The 23,858-nt window shown below is 45.9% G+C and overlaps 1 protein-coding gene across 1 annotated transcript in view; it reads right to left on the bottom strand.

Annotated features, from left to right (window-relative positions):
- PACS1 (phosphofurin acidic cluster sorting protein 1) overlaps nucleotides 1–23,158 on the bottom strand; it is a 550,726-nt gene extending 527,568 nt beyond the window's left edge. Inside the window, exons 1-2 of the mRNA XM_082271176.1 lie at nucleotides 22,846–23,158; nucleotides 485–572 (exon numbers count right to left, since the gene is read on the bottom strand). Coding sequence (XP_082127302.1) covers nucleotides 485–572; nucleotides 22,846–23,135 — 378 coding nt within the window. The 5' untranslated portion in view covers nucleotides 23,136–23,158. The remainder of the gene's footprint in view (nucleotides 1–484; nucleotides 573–22,845) is intronic.
- Nucleotides 23,159–23,858: the final 700 nt, after the last annotated feature.

Raw genomic sequence — 23,858 nt, 5'->3', positions numbered from 1 at the left:
TCTATGGGTTTCACATATTTTTCTAGCAAAAAAAAAAATGATTTTAGCTTGTAAACACCAAGTGTCAAAAATAGGCCTGGTCTTAAAGTGGTTAAATATTGAGATTTGCACTGTTTAGCAATGAAAATGGACATTTTATGTACTTTTTTGGAGGAGTCGGTAAAAAATATGGCTTGGTCAGTAAATTTCATGATTTTTGTCAGTAAAAATTGGTGTGGTTTGTAAATTGAAGGAAAGACAAAGTTACATAATGTATGGCCTGTCTAACAGCCAACTGAAGGTGCATAGACGCAATAGCAGGTAACAATGGCGCAAATTGCAAGGGAGTTATCAGCCTGTCAGTTAACAATTTTTTTCTGAAAAAAATAAAAGTCACCACATCTAAGGACTTTAAGCTGCAATAAATTACACTTTTGTTCTTTGGTTTGGATACCAACCTGCCTAAATGTAATATAGTTTAGAAGCTAAAATTATTTAGACTTACCTGAAGTTTAACAGCAATAACAACAGAGGGTAAGTCTTTATCCAGGTCCTTCAGCATAACAAGTTTTTGCAAAGTCAGAGAAAACAACCTAGGAAGAAAAAAAATGCATTATTTAACTAGGTATGAAAAATATCAACGTCTCTGTCTACCACTGTTACCTTCCACAAACACTGAGTCATCTATCTGTCCAGCTTCCAGTTATAAAAACAGAAAATGTGGGGCTTAAAGTCTGACAGCTGACTTTCTATAATATTTACAGAGGAAGGAAGCCAAAAATATTTTATTCTTCTAAAAAGGTTCATGCACTAAAATAAAAGGTTAGTTTATTAGATCAGGGCCCCTTTCCTCTTCAAAAAAATGTACCTGTAAGGAAAACATTGAGATTATATACAGGGGGTGCAGAATTATTAGGCAAATTAGTATTTTTGAGGATTCATTTTATTATTGAACAACAACCATGTTCTCAATGAACCCAAAAAACTCATTAATATCAAAGCTGACTATTTTTGGAAGTCGTTTTTAGTTTGTTTTTAGTTTTAGCTATTTTAGGGGGATATCTGTGTGTGCAGGTGACTATTACTGTGCATAATTATTAGGCAACTTAACAAAAATCAAATATACAGTATACCCATTTCAATTATTTATTTTTACCAGTGAAACCAATATAACATCTCAACATTCACAAATATACATTTCTGACATTCAAAAACAAAACAGAAACAAATCAGTGACCAATATAGCCACCTTTCTTTGCAAGGACACTCAAAAGACTGCCATCCATGGATTCTGTCAATGTTTTGATCTGTTCACCATCAACATTGCGTGCAGCAGCAACCACAGCCTCCCAGACACTGTTCAGAGAGGTGTACTGTTTTCCCTCCTTGTAAATCTCACATTTGATGATGGACCACAGGTTCTCAATGGGGTTCAGATCAGGTGAACAAGGAGGCCATGTCATTAGCTTTTCTTCTTTTATACCCTTTCTTGCCAGCCACGCTGTGGAGTACTTGGACGCGTGTGATGGAGCATTGTCCTGCATGAAAATCATGTTTTTCTTGAAGGATGCAGACTTCTTCCTGTACCACTGCTTGAAGAAGGTGTCTTCCAGAAACTGGCAGTAGGACTGGGAGTTGAGCTTGACTCCATCCTCAACCCGAAAAGGCCCCACAAGCTCATCTTTGATGATACCAGCCCAAACCAGTACTCCACCTCCAGTCTGAGTCAGACTGGAGCTCTCTGCCCTTTACCAATCCAGCCACAGGCCCATCCATCTGGCCCATCAAGACTCACTCTCATTTCATCAGTCCATAAAACCTTTGAAAAATCAGTCTTGAGATATTTCTTGGCCCAGTCTTGACGTTTCAGCTTGTGTGTCTTGTTCAGTGGTGGTCGTCTTTCAGCCTTTCTTACCTTGGCCATGTCTCTGAGTATTGCACACCTTGTGCTTTTGGGCACTCCAGTGATGTTGCAGCTCTGAAATATGGCCAAACTGGTGGCAAGTGGCATCTTGGCAGCTGCACGCTTGACTTTTCTCAGTTCATGGGCTGTTATTTTGCGCCTTGGTTTTTCCACACGCTTCTTGCGACCCTGTTGACTATTTTGAATGAAATGCTTGATTGTTCGATGATCGCGCTTCAGAAGCTTTGCAATTTTAAGAGTGCTGCATCCCTCTGCAAGATATCTCACTATTTTTGACTTTTCTGAGCCTGTCAAGTCCTTCTTTTGACCCATTTTGCCCAAGGAAAGGAAGTTGCCTAATAATTATGCACACCTGATATAGGGTGTTGATGTCATTAGACCACACCCCTTCTCATTACAGAGATGCACATCACCTAATATGCTTAATTGGTAGTAGGCTTTCAAGCCTATACAGCTTGGAGTAAAGCCCCGTACAAACACGCAGATCGTCGTCATACAAATGTTCGTCTTTTCTCCCCGGGATGTCGGTGTCTGTTGAAAAGTGCAAAGACAGCACAAGGACAGCACAAGAATTTTGTCTGCAGACTTCAGCTGACTGCAGAAGTGATGTCATGTAATGGTTAACCACTTTAGCCCCAGCCCTATTTCGGACACTTTTTGTTCACAAGTTAAAACCAGTATTTTTTCCTAGAAAACTACTTAGAACCCCCAAACATTATATATATTTTTTTAGCAAAGACTCTGGAGAATAAAATGTCGGTCATTGCAAAATTTTTTGTCACGCGGTATTTGCGCAGCGGTCTTTAAAACGCCATTTTTTTGGAAAAAAATTGAAAAATCACATTTCACTGCATTTAAAAAATACTAAACAGTAAAGTTAGCCCATTTTTTTTGTATATTGTGAAAGATGATGTCACGCCGAGTAAATAGATACCAAACATGTTACGGTTTAAAATTGCGCCCCCCCGTGGGATGGCGACAAACTACGGTCAATAGAGATCTCAATCTGCGACGCTTTAAATTTATTTAACGGTTACCAGTTTAGAGTTAGAGTGTAGCTCTTTTTTTTTAATTATTGCCCACGCTCTGGCGATCGCGGCGATACCTCACATGTGTGGTTTGAACAGCGATTTCATTTGCGGCTCGACTTGCGTATACGTTTTTTTTTGTGCGCGAGCTAACGGTGACGGGGACGGCTAAATTTTTTTTTTTTTTTTTTTTCCTATTTATTTTTTCTTTTTTTTTAAACTTTATTACAGGTTTTTAAAAAAAAAAAAATCTGATCACTTTTATTGCTGTCACAAGCAATGTAAACATCCCTGGTGACAGCAATATGTCGTGACAGGTACTCTTTATGGAGGGATCGAGGGTCTAAAAGACCCTAGACCCCTCCACTACACTTCCCTGTATGCAAAACGCCGAAAACGGCATTTTTGCATACAGCCGTTTTTCAAATCTGCCGCCTTTTGCAGCACAGTAACCCGGACGTGACGTCATGGACGCCGCCTCCGGGTTACGTCATCGGAGACCCGATCGATGCCGTTTCCGGCATTCATCGGGACTCCATCCAGCCGGCGGACGTGCCGGCTGGGTGCTCGGGGCTCCCGGTGGGACGGTAGCCCCGAGCAAAGCCGCGGAAGGCGGCGGGAGGGGGGGGGACGTCCCCTCCCGCCCCCCCGGGTAACGATCGAGCGGCTCCCGAGCCGCATCGATCGTTACCGACGGAAAGCCGACCGTCGGCTTCAAACAACGGTACCGGGATGATGCCTCTAGCTAGAGGCATCATCCCGGTATAACCCCGCAAAGTCTGATGACGTAGAGGTTACGTGACTGGTAGTAAAGTGGTTAACTTTCCCTGTGTTTTTAATTTTCTGAGCATGCCCAGTCTTGCAAATCTGCGGTCTGTCGGCCGAATTCTGTACTGACAGGCGAACAATCGTCCGTTCTGGTGTCCGCAGACAAAAATTTTCATGTTTGCACGAAAGACTTTTGTCCGCGGATTGTGCGCAGACATCTGTCGGAGGCACCATACTAACACGCGTACAATCGGCAGATCTTTCGTCCGCCGACGTTTGTATGCCGACGATCGGTACGTGTGTACGGGCCTTAAGACAACATGCATAAAGAAGATGATGTGGTCAAAATACTAATTTGCCTAATAATTCTGCACTCCCTGTACTTTACTTTCCCTACACCTTCCCCACTGAAGGGCTTGAATTCACTATCCTTCAAATTGCAGAAAAATGCAGAGCAGGCCAACCAGCCCACAAGAGGACACTCCAGTCTGGTGCAAAAACATTTTCTCATGAGATTGGGCTGCCCAACATTATCCAGGATATCACCTGGAAGCACAGTGACATCACTCTCCCCTAGACACTGTGGGCTTTAGTGGGAGAACACAGTAAAAGGATTACTACACCAATATAAAAAGTGTTTTTTTTTGCCTGGAGATGTCTCAACCCATTACCGTTAAAATTAATAAAAATGAATATTAATAAAAATTAAAGTAAATTAATGAAATTTTGCTGTGTGTAAAGTTTAAACCCTTACATATACCCAGTGAAGTGACTGGCCTCAGATAATACATAGAGATTAAACAAATCCTCCAGTTGTACCTGTCTATCTGCAGCCCTTTCTTCTCTACATACGTTCAAAATGCTCAATTTTAGGCAGTTGCAAAGTTTGGGCATGCTACACATGACCACAAAAAGGTCATCATTGTACACAGGGCTTGTGTAATACGCCCAAGTCCTTCAGCCCTGCTGCCAGGACCTAACCTGTCCCAGCAATTGAGCTCTGATTAATCAAAGCAGTGAAGGTCCTGGCAGCTGGAGTGGTCAAAAAAAGAAGAAAAAAAAAAAAAAAAAAAAAAAAAAAAAAGCAGCCTGGCAATGTTTAGCAACAACATTGCTCAGCCTACAGAAAGAAACAAATAAACATTGTTTTATTAGTATCTGTTTATTCATCTGCAGATCAAAGGGATGCGCTTTAATCTGCAGATTAAGTCAGTTAAAGCAACCTAGCAAATGAAGAAAAGAACAAAAAATAAAAGGTTTTGTTTTTTTTAATTAAATGTTCTTCTGCTTAACCCCTTGTTAACCCTTAGTATACTCTCATTAGCCCTAATTACCCATTTTCTCCTTCTCCATTCAATTATTATTTTCCTACAGATTTGTTTCCATTTTAATAACGATTAACCACTTAAGCCCCGGAAGATTTTACCCCCTTCCTGACCAGGGCCTATTTTGCGATTCGGCACTGCGTGACTTTAACGGACAATTGCGCGGTCGTGCAACGATGTACCTAAACGAATTTGACGTCCTTTTTTTTCCTCACAAACAGAGCTTTCTTTTGGTGGTATTTGATCACCTGTGCGATTTTTTGATCATGCGCTATAAACAAAAAAAGAGCATCAAAAATGTAAAAAATCTAAATTTAACATTTTAGGCCAAATTTGTTTTATGCTACATATGTTTGGTAGTAAAAAAAAAAAAAAAAAAAAACACCCGCAAAAAGCGTATTTAGATTGGTTTGCGCAAAAGTTATTGTGTTTACTAAGGGAAAGATTTTTATCTTTTTTTTTCACGAGTAATGGCGGCAATCTGTGATTTTTTTTGCGGGACTGTGACATTGCGGCGGACAGATCGGACCCTTGACTGACATTGACACTTTTGGGGTTACCAGTGACATTACTGCAGTAATCAGTGATATACATATGCACCGTTACTGTAAAATGACACTGGTAGTGAAGGAGTTAACTTTATTGGAGAGGGAGGGGTTACGTATGTCCCTAGGGGCGTGTTTCTAACTGTGATTGGCTGTGGCTACTAGTGTAAGAACAGAGATCAACGGTCCTACATAGTAGAACCGTTTGATCTCCATTCTTACACAGGGAAGAATGACAGGCGGCTTTGTTTACATCAGCCGCCTGCCTTTCTTCCGGTGTAATGGAAGATCGTGAGTGCCCGGCAGACATCGAGTCCGCCGGGCACACGCGCGGGGGGGGTCCATGACCGCGCGGGAGTGCGCCTCCGGCGGCGCGCTCCCTAGAGCCTCACAGGCTAGCGACATAGACCTACGTCGCTTTGCCTGTGAGGGGCTGACCGCCGCAGTAAATAGTCGTGCGGCGGTCGGCAAGCGGTTAATGTTTAAACTTTTTTCGTGGTTGTTTGCTTTGTTAATTAATTTTTTTACATCTTTACCATACTCACTGGCCACTTTATTAGTTACACCTGTGCCAATTGCTTGGTAACAGATTGCTAATCAGGCAATTACATGGCAGAAACTCAATGCATTTGGGCATCTAGATGTGGTGAAAACGACTTGCTGAAGTTCAAACTGAGCATCAGAATGGGGAAGAAAAGGGATTTAAGCAACTTTGAAAGTGGCATGGTTGTTGCTGCCAGACAAGCTGGTCTGAGTACTTCAAAAAACGGCTGATCTACTGGGATGTTCACACACAATCATCTCTAGGGTTTACAGAGAATGGTCAGAAAAAGAAAATATCCAGTGAGCAGCAGTTGTATGGATAAAAATGCCTTGTTGAGGTCAGAGAATAGGCAGACTGGTTCAAGATGATAGAAAGGCAACAGTAACTCAAATAACGGAATTTTTGTAAAATCTTACCTGTAAAATTCTTTTCTCTGAGTCCTCCGACAGTCGCCGCCTCTTCATATTCGTCACAATGGGGTAATTGACCTTTGCTCCGTAGGAGTAGCTAGGCAACAGAATATGTCAATATTAAAGCTTTTAACATATCCCACCCCCGGGGGGTGGTCCCCTCAGTCAATACCCTCCTACTTCCTGTAACCATACCTCAGTTTCAATAGAATAGCAGTAGAGTATATAACCAAACCCCAAAAGAGGGGCGGGGGCGGCGACTGTCAGAGGACTCAGAGAAAGGAATTTTACAGGTAAGATTTTACAAAAATTCCGTTTTTTTTTTTACGTCCTCCGACAGTCGCCGCCTCTTCATATTCGTCACAATGGGGACGTCCCAAAGCAGTACAAACATAAGGGGTGGGAAACGCAGCCGCGCCTAAGGCAACGCAGTCTCCACAGCAGAAACAAAGGAACCTTACCAAAGGAAGGAAACCCGCTGGGTAGCATGAAAAAAACTTGCTCAACAGGAGCAACAACCCAGGAAAAAACAAATAACCTAGGGATAAACGACATCCCAAACAGCCAAGGGCCCAAAAACAAGGGACCCTAAGGTACCGCAGCACTAAGAACCTTGCGGCCAAAGGAAACATCTGCCGATGCCTGAACATCCACCTTGTAGAATTTTGAGAAGGTGAGAACGGACGACCAAGTCGCCGCCTTACACACCTGGGCCACAGAAGCCCAATGATGACAGGCCCAAGACGTACTCAAAGATCTGGTAGAGTGCGCCCTCACAGGCATGGGGGGAACATTCCCCTTCAGAGCATAGGCCTGTTCAATGGTCTGTCTGATCCATTTGGCGATGGTAGAAGCCGACGCCGCCAAGCCCTTCCGAGATCCCTCCGGAAGGACAAATAAAGAATCCGACTCATGAAAAGATTCCGGCGATTTCAGGTAAACCCTGATCGCCCGAACAACATCCAAGGAGCGCAAATCCACCTCCTTCGGATGTTTAGGCTTTGCGCAGAGCGAAGGCAAGACAACGTCCTCATCGAGGTGAAATTCCGAGATCCTCTTCGGAAAAAAAGAAGGGTTAGGTCGCAAGACCACCTTATCCAAGTGAATGACCAAATACGGAGATCTGCAGGACAAAGCTGCCAGCTCCGACACCCTGCGAGCCGAAGTGATCGCCACCAAAAAAACGCGACCTTCTTGGACAACATAGAAAAACGAGATCTTCCTGATCTGTTCAAAAAGAGCGTGTTGCAATACGGACAGAACAAGGTTCAAGTCCCATGGAGGCAAAAGTTCCCTCCTAGGAAGGACCAGATGCCGCACCCCTTGAACAAAAAGTGCTAACCAAGGGGTTAGACGCCACAGGGCGTCGAAAAAGAACGGCCAGCACAGAAACCTGGCCCTCGATAGTAGCCAACGCCAACGCTGGTCCACACCCGTTTGAAGGAAAGACAACACCCTAGACACAGAGTATGAGCGAGGGGGATACCCCCTGGACTCACACCAGGCAAAATAGGCCTTCCTAGTACGGTAGTAGACATTCCCCGAGGAAGACTTCCTCGCGTTGATCAAAGTGTGAATGACCTCAGGGGATAGACCCCTATCCTTCAGGACCTCGGATTCAACAGCCAGGCCGTCAAAGCCAACGACTGTAAAGCAGGATGAAAAATCGGTCCTTGAGACAGAAGATCTTTTCGAAGAGGCAGACGCCACGGGGCGTCGACTGCCAGATTCACGAGGTCTGCGTACCAGGACCGGCGAGGCCAGTTCGGTGCCACAAGAATCACCGTGTTGCGTTCCGAGTGTAACCTGCGAAGGAACCTGGACAGCAGTTGAATCGGTGGAAATGCATACATCAGCCGATACTGATGCCACGGAGTTACCAACGCATCTGACGCGTCTGCCCGAGGATCGCGAGTCCTCGCCACGAACCTTTCCACCTAGTTGTTCAGACGAGACGCGAACAGGTCTACCTCCGGAAGACCCCACTTCGCGCACAACATCTGGAAGACATCCGGGTGGAGGGACCATTCTCCCTGGTCCAAGGTCTGGCGACTCTGATAATCCGCCTGCCAGTCCTCCACCCCCGGAATGTGAACCGCCGTTATCGCCGGGACGTGCATCTTGGCCCAAGACAGAATGTCGGCCACCTCCCGAGCCGCTCGGGCACTCCTGGTGCCCCCATTGTCCGTCTGCACCCGAACCGGACGGCCCTGCAGCCTGTCCGTCCAACGGCGAGGGCAGAGATTTATCGCTCGCAATTCCAGAATGTTGATCGGAAGGGAGGATTCCTCCTCCGACCAAGTTCCCTGGGCGGACAGAACGCCCAGAACACCACCCCAGCCCGACAGGCTGGCATTCCGTGGTGATCACCGTCCATGAGAAAGGACGAAAAGACTTGCCCCCCGACACCGCCGGGGACTGTAGCCACCACAGAAGATCCCTTCTGGTACGATGACTCAACGAAATCTGGAGATCCAGAGATTGCGGTTGCCCGTCCCACCTGGACAGGATCTCCGCTTGGAGACCCCGCGTGTGAAATTGGGCGAAGGGAATCGCCTCGAAAGCCGAGACCATCAATCCCAAACACCTCATACCCATCCGGAGGGACGAGCACCGATTGTCCCTGAGGGACCTGACTACTTCCTGAAGTGTCCTGAGTTTGTCGTCCGGTAGGAAGACCTTCGCCTGGACCGAGTCCAGGATCATTCCCAGGCAGGGAAGACGAACCGACGGGCACAGCGTCGATTTTGGAAAGTTTATCGTCCAACCAAACTCCTGTAGAGTTTGCATCGTGACGGACAGGTCCTTCACCAGACCCTGACTGGTCGCAGACCGAACCAGAATGTCGTCCAGATACCCCAGGACAGAGAAGCCCTGGGCTCCCAACAAAGCCAGAACCTGTGCAAGCACCTTGGTGAACACCCGCGGAGCCTGAAGGGAGACCAAAGGGTAAGGCCACGAACTGGCAATGATCCTCCGCAATGGCGAGTCGAAGGTACCTCTGGTGACCCTCGAAAACGGGGATGTGAAGGTACGCATCCCTCAAAACGATGAAGGTCATGAATTCCCCCGGAACCAGGGCAGCCACCACCGACCGCAGGGATTCCATGCGGAACTTGCGAACCCGCACAAGCGGTTCAGAGCTTTCAAGTCCAGAATTGGACGTACCTTGCCCTCCTTCCTGGGAACAGTGAACAGATTTGAATAGAACCCCCGAAATCTGTCCCGATGAGGCATCGGAACCCCCACTCCCTGAGCCCGCAGGTCCCGCACCGCCAGGTGCAGATCCCGCAAACGCTCCGGAGACAGTTGAAGATTTGAAGGAAAAATCTGCTCGCCGGCCTGGAGAGAAACTCGATCTCTGCTTATCCATGGCTTCTTTTGTGAGCCGTGACCTTTGAAGGGTTTTCCCTTATAGTGTGGCCGAAAGGCACGAAAGGACCCCTGAGAGGGTCTAAAAGAAGCATGCTTCTTACCATGAGCAACCCTAGCCTTGTGAGATTGGGGCAAGAGCGTGCTCTCACCCCCCGTGATCCCCTTTATCAGTGTATCCAAGGGTTCGCCAAAAAGGCGAGATCCCGTATAGGGTAGATTAGTTAAAGTTTTGCGAGAAGCTTGGTCCACAGACCAACCTTTTAGCCAAATCAGGCGGCGTGTCAACACCGCCACGCTGTGCACACGTGCAGCCAAGAGGGACCATATCCAAGTCCGCAGCACACAAATACATGACACCCTGATGGATATGATCCACCATAGCCAACGACGCCGGAGGGGCAGAGTCAGCCACCAGGGCGCGCCTGAGCACCTGCGTCCAATCCGCGACAGACTGAGCTGCCATAAGTGAAGCAAAAATAGCGTTGAGCATGGAACCGGTAACCAAGCAAGTATGGCGTGCAAGAGACCCCAGCCTCCTGCCCGTGGCATCCCGGAACACCGGGGTATCCTCCGCCGGAATCGCAGTAGATTTATGCAAAACTGCCACCACGTGATCCACCGGAGGTGGCACACACCAACGTTCATTAGTCGCGGGTGTGAAAGGATAACGTAGCTTGAACCTACTAGGCACAGCAAAAGGCTTCCATATAATGCGCCAATGTTCACGAACGGCACGCTGAAAATCCTCAGTGCAAGGAAAAACCTGCGATGATTTGCGTCTTCGCTGCGTCCCATAAGATGCCAGGACAGCAGGAGGACAAGGCTCATCCTGCAAACGCAGTGTTTGTTTGATAGAAGCAACCAAGTCATCCATGAGTGCAAGCTCTTCAGATGAGCCAGGGGGGGAATTATCAACCCCTTCAACCTCAGCCTCCACTTCAGACCCTACAAGGTCCAGGGACGAACGGGACCCCGATAAGGAGACCCCAGCCATAGCAGCCCCATCACCATCACCCTCTGAATCAGAGGAAATTGAAACTCTGGGCCGTTTTGTGGATTGAGCAGCCACAAGCATTTGCACCTGAGCAGCAAGGTTAGCCACAACAGTAGCCAAATCACCCCCCTCGGGGGAAGCAGCAGCAGTCCCCTGGCCCCCCACTAAGGTGAGAGGAAATTTGCTTTCCTGAGAATCCATGCCCCCAAAAGTGTGTTAGGAAGAAAAGGAGTACTGCCCCTTTAACAGCGCGGCGAGCGCAGCCCACCGCACACAAGCACACACCGACCCCCACAGGGATAAACACAAAACTTAGGCAAGGAATACAGGGATAAGGAAGATAAACCTGGAGAGACCACTCAGCTGCTGCACCGATCGCTGTTGCTCAGGGAAAGGAAGTGATGAAACACAGACCGCTCCTATAAAGCCTATGGAAGGCTCCACAAACATGGCCGCCGGTGAGGGACTAGCAAAGGCAGAGCATGCAGCGCTGACATGCGGCCCAAGCGATCGCCGCCAAAATGGCGGCGCTTGGCGCCAAAATCGCCGCTCCTATCACATAGATATGGCCAGCACACGCCTGCAGCTATGATAAAAATGGCGGACCGCCGTAGCGGCCGCCGCATGTATGCACCAACATGTATAACATCATGTCCTATGATCATACAGCATTTCACACAGATAATCACAGTATTAAAACTGAACAGTGTACAACAGCCCCCCTCCTTGCAGCCCACAGCAGCATTAAACCTGACAGGGAGCCCAACAGTGTGAACAGGCATGCAGGGTTACACAGTCCCAGACTGACACCCACTACACATACAGGTCCCCACACAAAGTACACTTACCTCCTGAATGGCGTGGGGAACCCGCACAAGCGATCAAGCCACTGCACATGTGACAGGGAGAGTCGCAGCCAGGACGCAGTAGAACTGCGGTGCAAAACCGCATGGCGTCCAGTGAGGTAGCCACCTCACCATAGCATCCCTGCAGCGAACAGGGATGGGTTGTTCACATATGCCAGGAAAAATACCTGACTGAACGCTCGATGGCAGGCTGGGAAGCCACTGGCCCACAACCTGCGATCAGGGGGGCCAGCCCGAGACCCAGCCCGCACGATCCTCTTCATCAGAAGAACTAACTAATGCTGACAAAAGTAACAGCTAAGTAAAGAGAGAGAAAAAAGCTCAAATAAAATCAAAAAAAGAAGAGAAAGGCTGAGACAAAATGTCCCAGCATAGAAACATCCAGCCACTCCTGAAAGCTAGACAATGAAACTGAGGTATGGTTACAGGAAGTAGGAGGGTATAGACTGAGGGGACCACCCCCCCGGGGGTGGGATATGTTAAAAGCTTTAATATTGACATATTCTGTTGCCTAGCTACTCCTACGGAGCAAAGGTCAATTACCCCATTGTGACGAATATGAAGAGGCGGCGACTTTCGGAGGACGTAAGAGAAAACCACTCGTTACAACTAAGGTATGCAGAAAATAATCTGAACACACAACACATCGAACCTTGAAGTAGATGGGCTACAGCAGCAGAAGACTACTCCAAGTGCCACTCCTGCCAGCTAAGAACAGAAAACTGAGGCTACAATTCCCAAAGGCTCACCAAAATAGGACAATAGAAGATTGGAAAAACATTGCGTAGTCTGAAGAGTCTGGATTTCAGCTGTGACATTCAGATGGTAGGTTTGGCATAAACAAGATGAAAGCATGGATCCATCCTGCCTTGTAGGCTCGGGTAGGATGTGGTGTTTAAATGATGCCCAATTGGTAATAAGGGGCCCAAAGTGTGCCAAGAAAACATCTCCCACACCATTACACCACCACCATCCTGAACCTTTGATACAAGGCAGGATGGAACTATGCTTATGTTGCTTAAGCCAAATTCTGAATTTAGCAGCTGAAATCGAGACTCCGACTAGGCAACATTTTTCCTTCTATTTTCTATTGTCCAAATTGAGTTACTGTTGCTTGCCTGTCATCTCTAACCAGTCTGCCCATTCTCCTCTGGCATCAAGGCATTTTCATCCAAAAAAACTGACGCTCACTGCATATTTTCTATTTTCGGGACCATTTTCCGTAAATCCTAGGGATGATTATGCATCAAAATCCCAGTAGATCAGCTGTTTTGGAATACTCCAGCCGGTCTGGCACCAACAACCTTGTCAGGGGTGGATCAAGGGGGGACGGGGGCGCAACGGGGCAATTGCTCCCCTGAGAAAATATTACTGACTCCCAAGCCCGAGGATCCCGGCACCACCTTCTGCTCTGGAATGGCAGATCGGCAAGCCCAGATTGTGGGTTCCCGACCCACCATCCCCAAGGATCAGTGTAAAGAATGGAGCCAGCACTAGAGGAAGCAGAGCCGATGCTTCCTGTATAGCGCCGGCTCCTGTCACAGGCGGAGGGATACCAAATGTATACCTGTGACAAGAGCGATGCAGGAAGCATCGGCTCTCCTCTCTACTGCAGCCGCATGCTTCCTCTAGCACCAACTCCTGTTACACTGATGCTCAGGAATGGTGGGTCGGGGGACCAGCCAGCAATACCCACCAACAGTACCAGCCAGCAGTACCCACTAGCAAGCAGTAACTACCAGCTGTACCAACCAGCAACACAAGCCAGCACAACCCGCCAGCAGTACCACCCAGCAGCACCCTTCAGCACTACACACCAGTAGAACCCACCCTGTAGGACAGCCAGCAGCAGCCACCAGCCATAACCGCCTGGGGGAAAGCAGCAGCCAGCAAAACCTGCAGGAATCCTGAAGAAGTAGTGAACATTGAGGTCAGTTGAGGTGCAGGTAAATGGCAGTGCATCCATGTGAAAGCAGCCTTAGGCCCCTTTCACACAATCAGCCTAATCGGGTCTGCCTGCGTTTTTCAGGTGGACCCAGTTGGACCCTCCAATTAACTCTATAGAGTGGCAGATGTAAACGGACTTCTATCTGTTTACACCCACCTATCTCCATCCGATTCACTAAAAAAAAAAAAAAAAAAAAACAGAAGGGGAATCTGTCCCCTTCTGCCTGGGGGGGGGGGGGGGGAATCAGGTCAGGGGCCCATAGAGTAGATAGGGCTTTGTCTCTGCCTCATTGTGGCCCATGACCGGTTACCGAGGCAATAAAGTTGATCTCTCTTCAAAATGTTGGGCACCCCTGCTGTAGGGGCATGAGTTCCAGATGGAGAGACGCACTGTAGCAGCCTTCCCCTTAGTTTTGCAGCGGTGTGTGGAGGAGGGAAGGAGTCCCAGATGGAGAGGTGCGCTGTACTGTAGCGCATCAAGAGACCCATGGGGAAATCATAAAGATCTCCTATGAAGTTGATAAAGTGTTATAACTGCTGCCTCTGTCGCGGCTGGCCAACACTTTTAGTATGGTTGGCAGGTCTCCCCATTCTTCCCTACCACCTCCATGCTGAGAGGAAGTGGCATCATTTTAAATGGGTCACTGTTTTAAACAAGGTTAGGACTGCATGATACGTTAAAAACAGTTCTATAAGCAACACCCTATTTTCTGGCAGTGCCCCTCTTGAGGCTAGACTCTGGATCCACCCCTGAACCTTGCCATCTTAAAACTCACTTAAATCCCCTTTCTTCCTCATTCTGATGCTTGGTATGAACTTCAGCAAGTCGTCTTTACCACATCTAAATCCCTAAATGCATTAAATTGCTGCCATGTGAATGATGGTTTTTGCAATTTGTGCTACCAAGCAATTGAAAAAAGGTACATAATAAGTTGCCGGTGAATGTAATTTGAAGTACAAATCACTGGATAATATCTGCGCTACGTTGTAGCACAGATATAACATTATAGGGCGCAGAAGTTGCAATATCCCCACAACAAATACAATCGTTGCCGTTTTTAGTGCACGTTGCCAATTCTCTTCAACACAGGCACACTACGTTGTTTATTTGGCACGTGTCAAGTGCACATTACAAATCTGCAAAATATATATACATCAGAGAAACAATAATATATCAGGCACTTAACCTCCCTGGCGGTATGATTCTGTCAGGAATTCTGTTCCAAAAGCGGTACAATTCTTTGCATGGAAATTTGGCGTTATGTATTATAGGCCTACAATTCTTAGTAATTACTGACTTAAACCTGACCAAAACAAGAGTCTAGTAGACATCCCAGATGTGATAAATTTGAAACACAAACAAGTGAATTATAATCGAATCAATAATATTATTTTATTATTTAATATATAATAAAATTATATTATTGATTAGATTATAATTCATGCGTTATATATCACACACACACACATATATATATATATATGTGTGTGTGTGTGTGTGTGTGTGTGTGTGTGTGTGTAACGCATGAATTATAATCGAATCAATAATATAATTATATATATATATAAAAAAAATGTGTTATGTGTTTTGTGCAACGTTTTTTTTTTTTTTTTTTTAATTTCCCTCTCTAGTTCCGCTCCCATGCAGCATTGCTGCTGCAGGGAACGGAACTAGGAAGTCCTCCTACCGACAGACGAGCAGCGGAGATCTCGGCTGGCGGTCACAGCAATGAGAGCTCATCGCTGGATCGCCAGGATAAGGTAAGAGACGCTCCGCTGCGCTGTCTGCACATTCACCCCGAGCGTGACTCGGGGATACCGCGAATAGCAGAAAATTCCTACCCCGAGTAACGCTCGGGGATACCGCTAGCGAGGTTAAAGTGCACCTGTGCCCAGACTATGGACATTTAAAGTGGAACTTCACTCTCTCAATCAACATTGATTACTTTAAATACTTATGCTGCCAGCATTAGTAAATAGATATGAAAGTATGTCATATTTACTTCTTTTAAACTTAGCTAAGCACACGCTCCTGCATGCATATTTGACCTAAGGGCAGGAAGTAAATGCTGTATGAATCATTTGCCCTTATTTAAGATGGCCACAGGCAGAAATGCTAGGGGGTGTTTTTCAAAGTGATTTCTCACCAAGATAAAGCATGCAAACCTGGATGGATGGATGGATGGATGGGGGCATGGGAGACTGGGCCAGGGGGGCAACTACCCTCCGGGCCACTCTGATGCCCCGTATAAAAGCTGCACCACTTCTGCCAGACATGCCTAAAGGATTCCTGGTGAAGAGAAGTAAAAAGTCCCCACCGCTAACCTACTGAGTGTGGGATGAAGACAAGAACAGAGCGCAGAGCTCCCCCCCCCCAGCTTGGATGGTGTAAATTGGTGTCTGAGCACAGGCTGGTTCCATGCCCCACTGGAGATTCGGCTAGTGAGTAGAGAGAGTACCGGGAGCAAAGCTTTAGCCTGGAATGGGGGTCAGGAGGAGGCCAGGAAGAGGGGGAGTGGGAAGAGGGCCAAGTCGCTGCACCATGGGCCTCTGGTGTGTAACTGCCCCCTGGGCTGAAAGTTGCCAGACAGCCCCTGGATTGGGAGGGGGGGGGGGGGAAGAGGAGAAAAAAAAAAAAAAAAAAAAAAGGGGGAGCTTTTTTGGGGGAGCTGTATGGAGGAGTTTGTTTTGATTAATAAGAATGAATTAAATAGCTTTTTTAGTATGTGGCACTCAGATGCAGTGCAGTGAAGATGTACTTTAACCATTTGCATATTCCTAACAAGCAGGTTCCTAAAGATCACAACAAAGGCTCTAGAGTTGGGTTTCAGTTGGATCTTTGCATTATAACACTACCAGCCTGGAAAGATCTGCTACCATGCACAATGCACGTCAGGCAGCTGCTTTAGGAAGGGCACATCTGAAAGGGTGACAACAAGGAGCCCAGTTAGGAGACAGTCATTCCATAATAAAAGTGCCTAACAGACTTTCGTGGCAGTATTATCAGGTACTTTGAGGCTAAACTCACACTGGGAACTGTTAAACTGAATCGTCCACAAATTAAATTCTCTCCCCTCCTGCGCTGGTCTGCACTCACACTAGAGCAGCACGATTCTGGATAAAATGAGAATAGCAATTCTTTTTGCTTAGAATATAGATCATGATTCTCTCACAATTCTCAGGGTATTCTTTTACATTGTACAAAAAAATTGGGCTAACTTTACCGTTTTTTTTTTTTTTTTTTTTAAATTCAGTAAAGTGTATTTTTTCCTAAAAAACTGTGTTTGAAAGACTGTGTGACATAAAAGATTGCAACGGTCGCCATTTTATTCTCTAGGGTCTCTGCTAAAAATTATAATGTAATATATATATAATAAATAAATAAATAAAATGTTGGGGGGGGGGGGTTCTAAATTTTCTAGCAAAAAAATACTGATTTTAACTTGTAAGCAACAAGTGTCAGAAAAATACTTGTCTTTAAGAGGTTAAACTGCCCTCACTTAGGCCCCTTTCACACTTGTGCGACTTCAAAGTCAATTTTGCCGCAACTTTTTTGCGAGTTTGACTGGGCTTGAATGTCTTTGGCCTTAAAACGATTCAAAATCGTACCAAAGTAGTGCAGGGACTACTTTGAAGTTGGTGGGACTTCAAAGTAGTCCCTGCACTACTTTGGTACTCGTAAATAACGGAGAACGACTTGTCATGCGATTTTGCAGTGTCAAATCGCATGACAAGTCGCACAAGTGTGAAAGGGGCCTTACAGACGGAAGTTCATTCCTTTGATCGAAATGATAAATTGTAAATCATTGTGCTTATAGTTCTCTAGTAGCCTTAACAATGTTGATAAACATTTATTTTATTTTCACAGCTGTGAGTGAGCAGAGAACAGCTCTGGAAGAAGCGAGGACATGTGCATTGTGCAGCTCTAACTCACACTGAACTATTAGGCCCCTTTCACACATACGGTCCGTTCAGTTCTGTCACGTCAAAATGTATCAGTTTTCCATCCGTTTTTCATCAGTTTTTCGTCATTTGTCATCCGTTGTGATCTGTTTTTCATCCGATCCGTTTTTTTTGACGGATGAAAAATAGGGCATTCATCCGTTCAAAAAAACGGACATTGACGGAAGCGGATGAAAAAGGATGTTAACTGATGATCATCCGTTGTCATCCATTTTTACATAGAGATACATTGATGTCCGTTTTTCATCCGTCAACGGATGGATGAAAAACAGACAAACGGACAGCATGTGTGAAAGGGGCCTAATAAAGTGTTTCCGGGGCACACTCTCCAGCTAACCAGACCAGTGATCCCTATTTCAGTATACAGACCTCTATAGAGAGAACTGTGCTCCAGCACTGAATCAAACTGTACTGGATCACAAGTCAACTGCTTAACCCATCCAAGGCACGGTTTGAGGCATTACACTATACAAATGAACTGGCCCAAGGGGCTGAACTGCTCCCTAGACTGGGTCGAAGTCGAAGTGCTAGTGTGAGTCCACCCTAAATAAAATCTGCATATTTAAAATTATTAAATACCACTTTAGTAAATGTGTTTAAATCTACTGATTGTGTTAAACCAAATTCAAGCTTTTTTTTTCAAAGTTCACATAGCTTTAGCAGTTTGGTTTTAAAAGATTACTGCCAAAAGCTCGCTGGGACAAGTTCTGACAGGCTAAAAAAAGCTGTAAATTTTGAGCAAAGAAAAAAAAAAAAAAAACGAAATCATGCCGATTTCCAGGCTGAGCATTAATAACACAGTAACACACTTTTATGGGCTTATCACAAAGCAAGGGGAGATACTGGCTTTTAGGCAGGGCAATTTCAAGCTTGCCTTGTCAGGTTTACATAATATACCAACTGAAGTGACTAGTTTCAGGTGATACAAGAGATGAAAGACAAATCATTTTAGATAGGCTGTACCTGTTTATCTACAGCTCTCTCTTCCCTACAGCTGTTCAAAATGCAGAGTTTACAAAGAAATTTCTTAGCTCCAGGAGGCATTGGATATCATAAACTGCACAGTATATAGCAAGGAGCTGAGTGTAATCTGAATCCGGAGTACAAGTAATGACTTGTCAGAGAAGGGACTCCCGCAAAGAGAAATGAGAATGCAAAAAGAAATTACAGTTAAGTGCTCTGGATAGAGGTAAGTACACTGCAGAAGAATATGTTTTGTTCCGTGTTAATTTCAGAGCTTTACAACCACTAACATTTTGCTCAGATAATCCAGAATTTCACACTACAGAATATCAAAATTACATCGCATATAAATCCGGTATGTAGATACCTCTACCAACCACATAGAACTACTTCATAAACTTAAACTATGCAAAAAGGAAAGGAAAAAAAGAAATACATTTTACAAATGTGGAAATTAAAGTGCATCTAAAGCCAATATATTTTGTTAGTTTTGATAGTTAGTAGTAAAGGGTTTGTATAGTACCCTTTCCAGGCTTTTATTGTGGTCTGTGTCCCTACTGGTGAGAATCACCCTCGCTTATTCCTGGTGACCCCTGTCATTGGGCAGAAGGTGATGAGAAATCCAACATATTTATTTACAGTTGTTACTAGAATACTTATACAATTTGTCTACAAAAACATCTATCCAAGAGAAGATCTCTAACATTAGAGATTTCCTCTCACTTTTATTTTAGGTTTCTTAAGACAGGAAGTAAAGAAAATCACCCCAATGGCCAATGTGACACTGACAGCAAAAATAAATGAATAAATATTTATGCCCTATACAAATTGAAGCTGCAGACTCCATGGTCATCCGATTGAACTGGCCAATGACCTGCAGCAAAGTTGCAGCACAAGTGTTTAGACTTTACTGCCTACTGTTTATGTGACTTACTAACCAAGATGCCCAAAGCCTGAACCTTTCACAACAAATCAGCAATGGCAACAGCTACATTTGTAGATTCACAAATTCCACTTGACTTCCAAAAACAAAACTATCTTTGAAACTGAACTATGTGATTTTTGTAAATAAATGCACTTACAGTTGGGGGTCCTGCACTGCAAGGGTTAAACGTTTTTTTACACCTAGGGATAGAGGAATACACTAGAATACTTTATTTCACACTCCAACAGGCTTCCACACTGTGCAGCTGGGACCCCAAAGTCTTTTCATCAGCACCCCGGACAGCAGATGCACTCTGACGTTGTCTTGTACATTGTAGGACCAGCAAGCCTGCTTTGTACATGAGGATAGCAAGGGCCTGCTCACAACCTGGAGCACTGGACAGAAAAAGAAAGTATTGAAAAAGATTTATTATAGCCTTTCCTTGCAAATGAATAGACTAAACGTACCGTCATTCTTAAAGCAGAGTGGCAAGTACCTGGTGCAAGTTCCCACTTCCACTCGAATCCTAGGCAATCCGAGCAGAAGTTCTCCTTTCCCCTGCAGTCTTCTGGGACATGTCACAGGTCCCAGAAAACTGTGAGACCAATCACAATGCGCTGTGAAGACACAAGCTGTCACAGCCAGGTGCTCACAGTTGAGATGCCGACGTTGGGGACAGAAGAAAGGGAAGGCTCGGGTGAGCAGATCACTGAACTGCAAGGGGGATGGTGAGTGTCTTCTTAATTCATTGATCTTCCTGCTCTCATGTAAGTGCCTGCCCATATCAGAGGCACAGGCAGACAGCTATCCTGAAAGTCTGCAGGAGCCAGACAGATTACAAGGTAATGCTCTGCAGGCTGCTTAGAAAAAAATGAAATGCACATTTTTTTTTTTTTTATCTGCAGAAAAAAGAAACTGATTTTTTAAATTTTATTTTGGGGGGCAAACATATCCCTTAATGCATTCCAATGGCCAGAATAAATTAATATTCTAGGCAATGGAATCCATTGACGCATCTAAACGTGTGCAATATGTAGCTTTGAGTATTTTTTAGAAGATTTTCTCCTACTAGGAGTTCTGGGGGTCAGAGGAGAAAACCAAACTGTGTGTGCAGATTAGCACATTATGGCAGACTTACCTTGTAAACAATCCAGTGCTGAAAGGTTATCAATTCCCTACGGCGAATATACCTTCTTAAAGCAGAGTTCCACCCTGAAAAATTTTTTACCTAAAAATACCCCCAGGACAGTCAGGGCTAGTGCATTTCAGCAGCGATAGCCTCTGAACTGCCCCGTTTCACTTACCGTTTAGAAGAAATACTTACCTTGAAAAGGTCTTGTCCAGGGCTGCCATCTTAGGTGTGGGCAGCTGAAGTCGGAGCGTCCTCTTTGGGGACGTTGTGGAGTCCCAGAATGCCCTGCTTGTCACTTCCGATGCAGGGGCGTCATCCCTGCCCAGAAGCTGTTCAGCAGGGAATGATGCGCCTGCACCGGAAGTGATGAGCAGGGCCAGTGCAGGCGCATTGACTCCTGGGATCTATGACGCTCATCTCCCAGGAGTCAATGCAAAGAGGAAGTGACGGCGCGGGCCGCGGCCGCAGAAGGAGGAAGAGGAAGGAAGGTAAGTATATTTTCATTAAAAACAAGGCAAGTGAAAAAAATAAATAAATAAAAATTATCCAATTCTTTTTCAGGATATTTTCTTCTATTGGAAATTGCAAAGTGAAAAAAATAGCCTGGAACTCCGCTTTAACCGCTTGCCGACCGCGGCACGACTATTTACCGCGGCAGTCAGCTCCCTGCAGGAAAAACGATGTAGGGCTACGTCGCTCGCCCACGAGCCTCTAGGGGGCGAGCTCCCGCCCCCGCTCGTTCACTGCCATCCCTGCGTGAGTGACCGGCGGCTCCGATCGCAGATCGCCACCATTACTAGTAAAAAAAAAATAAATAAAAATTACATAAAGCTTTCCCGTAAATAGTAAATTTTTTTTTAACAAACATATGTAGCAGTAAACAAATTGGCCTAAAATGTTAAAAAAATTTGATTTTTACATTTTTTGGGGGGGAATTTCATATAAAAAAAATAAAAATGAAAAATATTTTTTCAAAATTGTAGCTCTTTTTTTGTTTATAGCGCAAAAAGTAGAAATCGCACAGGTGATCAAATACCACCAAAAGAAAGCTCTGTTTGTGGGAAAAAAAGGACATCAATTTCATTTGGGTACAGCGCCGCACGACCGCGCAATTGTCTGTTAAATTCACGCAGTGCCGAATCGCAAAATAGGCCTGGGTCTTGGAGCAGCCAAATCCTCCGGGGCTTAAGTGGTAAAGCGGAGTTCCACCCTGGGAATACTTTTTTTAATAAAACCCCCCCCCCCCCGGGACAGTCAGGGCTAGTACATTCCACAATGGCTAGCCTCTGATCTGTCCTGGGTTGCACTTACCTTTTAGAAGAAATACTTACCTTGAAAATGTATTGTCCAGCGCTGCCATCTCAGGTGTGGGCAGCTGAAGCCAGCGCAATCCTCTTCTGTGTCCTCTTCCGTCTTCTTCGGTCCCACGATGCACTGCACCGGCCCCGCCGTCACTTCCGGTGCCGTAGCGTCATCTCTGCACAGCTTCTGGGCATGCCCAGAAGCTGTTTGGCAAGGTATGACGGCGCCTGCACCGGAACCGACGTCGGGGCCGGTGCAGGCGCATTGATTCCTGGGAGTGATGACGTTCAGCTCCCAGGAATCATTGCAAGCAGGAAGTGACGAATCGCCGTGGCCGCTTGAGAAAGTGGAAGTAAGGTAAGTATAAAAAAAAAATTGCGATTATCCATTTGTTTTTCAGGTGACCCCGGGCATGAAGATGGAGGTAAGTTCAATTTTAGGGTGGAACTCCGCTTCCAAGTTTAGAGTCTCCTGCCTATTTACTGGCCCAGCTGGGATGAATTAACCCCTTCACATGCAGGCAGCAGTTACTTTGGGGCATGCACAGGGCTGTACACTTGTCTGCATGCACAGGGATCAGTGTAAACAAATACTAGCAGGCAGAGAGAAGCAGATGGAGTCTCTTCCATTAATTGTCAGGTTCTTTGAGAAGAGCAGTTAACCCTTGCAGTGCATTGGGGGCGCTCTGCAAGGACCCCAGAAAGTGGCTCCAGCCCTTCAATGCAATAGCACATTTGTACATTTTGTGACAGCACTTCCACCCCCACACTCCCTCATTAATAACATTGAACTCTACACATTGCCCCAAACCAACAGGTGTGAAATGATATCATCACAAAGGTAGTTACGTCACACCTGGGTACGCAAGCTGAACTGCCTCTGTCTGTCTCCCAGGTCGCATATAAGTTCATGCGGACGGGACCTCCTGTGGCCGGGGCGGGGCTACTAACAGGAACGTCGCCGCCTACCGCGGAACCCCCAGGCGCCGCGATGACGGTGGCCCCCAAGGGCCCCGCTGGCACAGGGCGCTCGGACATGGCGAAGACACCAGAGGAGATTGAAGTGACGACCAATCGCAGGAGGAGGAGGCGCACTGGTGACGGAATAAGGCGCAACCAATCACTGAGGAGCGTAGCCCGCAGCATGCGCTTTTTTACTTTATTCCACCAATTAGCGGCTATTACGGGCGAGGCTTACTTCCGTGACATCGGATTTGCTTGGACCAATGAGCGCAGAGTAGCTGCAGGAGGCAGCTGGTGACTGGAAACGCCTACAGTGGGCGGAGTAGGAATAGGAATGGTATGAAGTGAGATGGTATAAATGGAGGGGGGAGGGGAATGACGGACATTGTCGGCTCTGTAGAATAGGATGCACGGGCAGAACTGTATACAGAGGGTGTCTTCACAAGCTACGTGCCTTTTTCATATCACCCAGCTTCATGAGAGAGGAAAAGAGACGTCTTAACCACTTCTGCTCTGCAGCCGCATGTAAAAATCTGCATTTACGCCCACAAAATCACTTAAATCCCTAGAGCATTATATCTTTTCTGAAAGAAAAAAAAATAGTTGTCATTTTATATATTGCATAATATTTACACAACTGTATCTTTTCTGGAGAAATATTGCGACCTGTGAGGCGACCTGGTCACCACACAGGTCGCCTTCCATAGAGAAGCTGTGGACCCGTTATAATAGGAGCGACACAAGTCACTCCGACTTAGAAAAAGGGTCCGGAGCTTCTTTGGGGCGACCCGGAGCGGCCGTCATAGACTTCAATGTTATGAAGTCCTCGGAGGTCGCCCAGGGAAGTCGGATCGCCCCAGTGTGAACGGAGCCTTAGTGCACACAAACACAATATAATAACCAACA

This window comes from Pelophylax lessonae, assembly GCF_965119305.1.
Source record: "Pelophylax lessonae genome assembly, chromosome: 10".
Classification (NCBI taxonomy): Eukaryota; Metazoa; Chordata; class Amphibia; order Anura; family Ranidae; genus Pelophylax; species Pelophylax lessonae.
The sequence above is the reverse complement of the archived record's forward strand: the minus strand, read 5'-3'. Positions and strand labels throughout refer to the sequence as shown.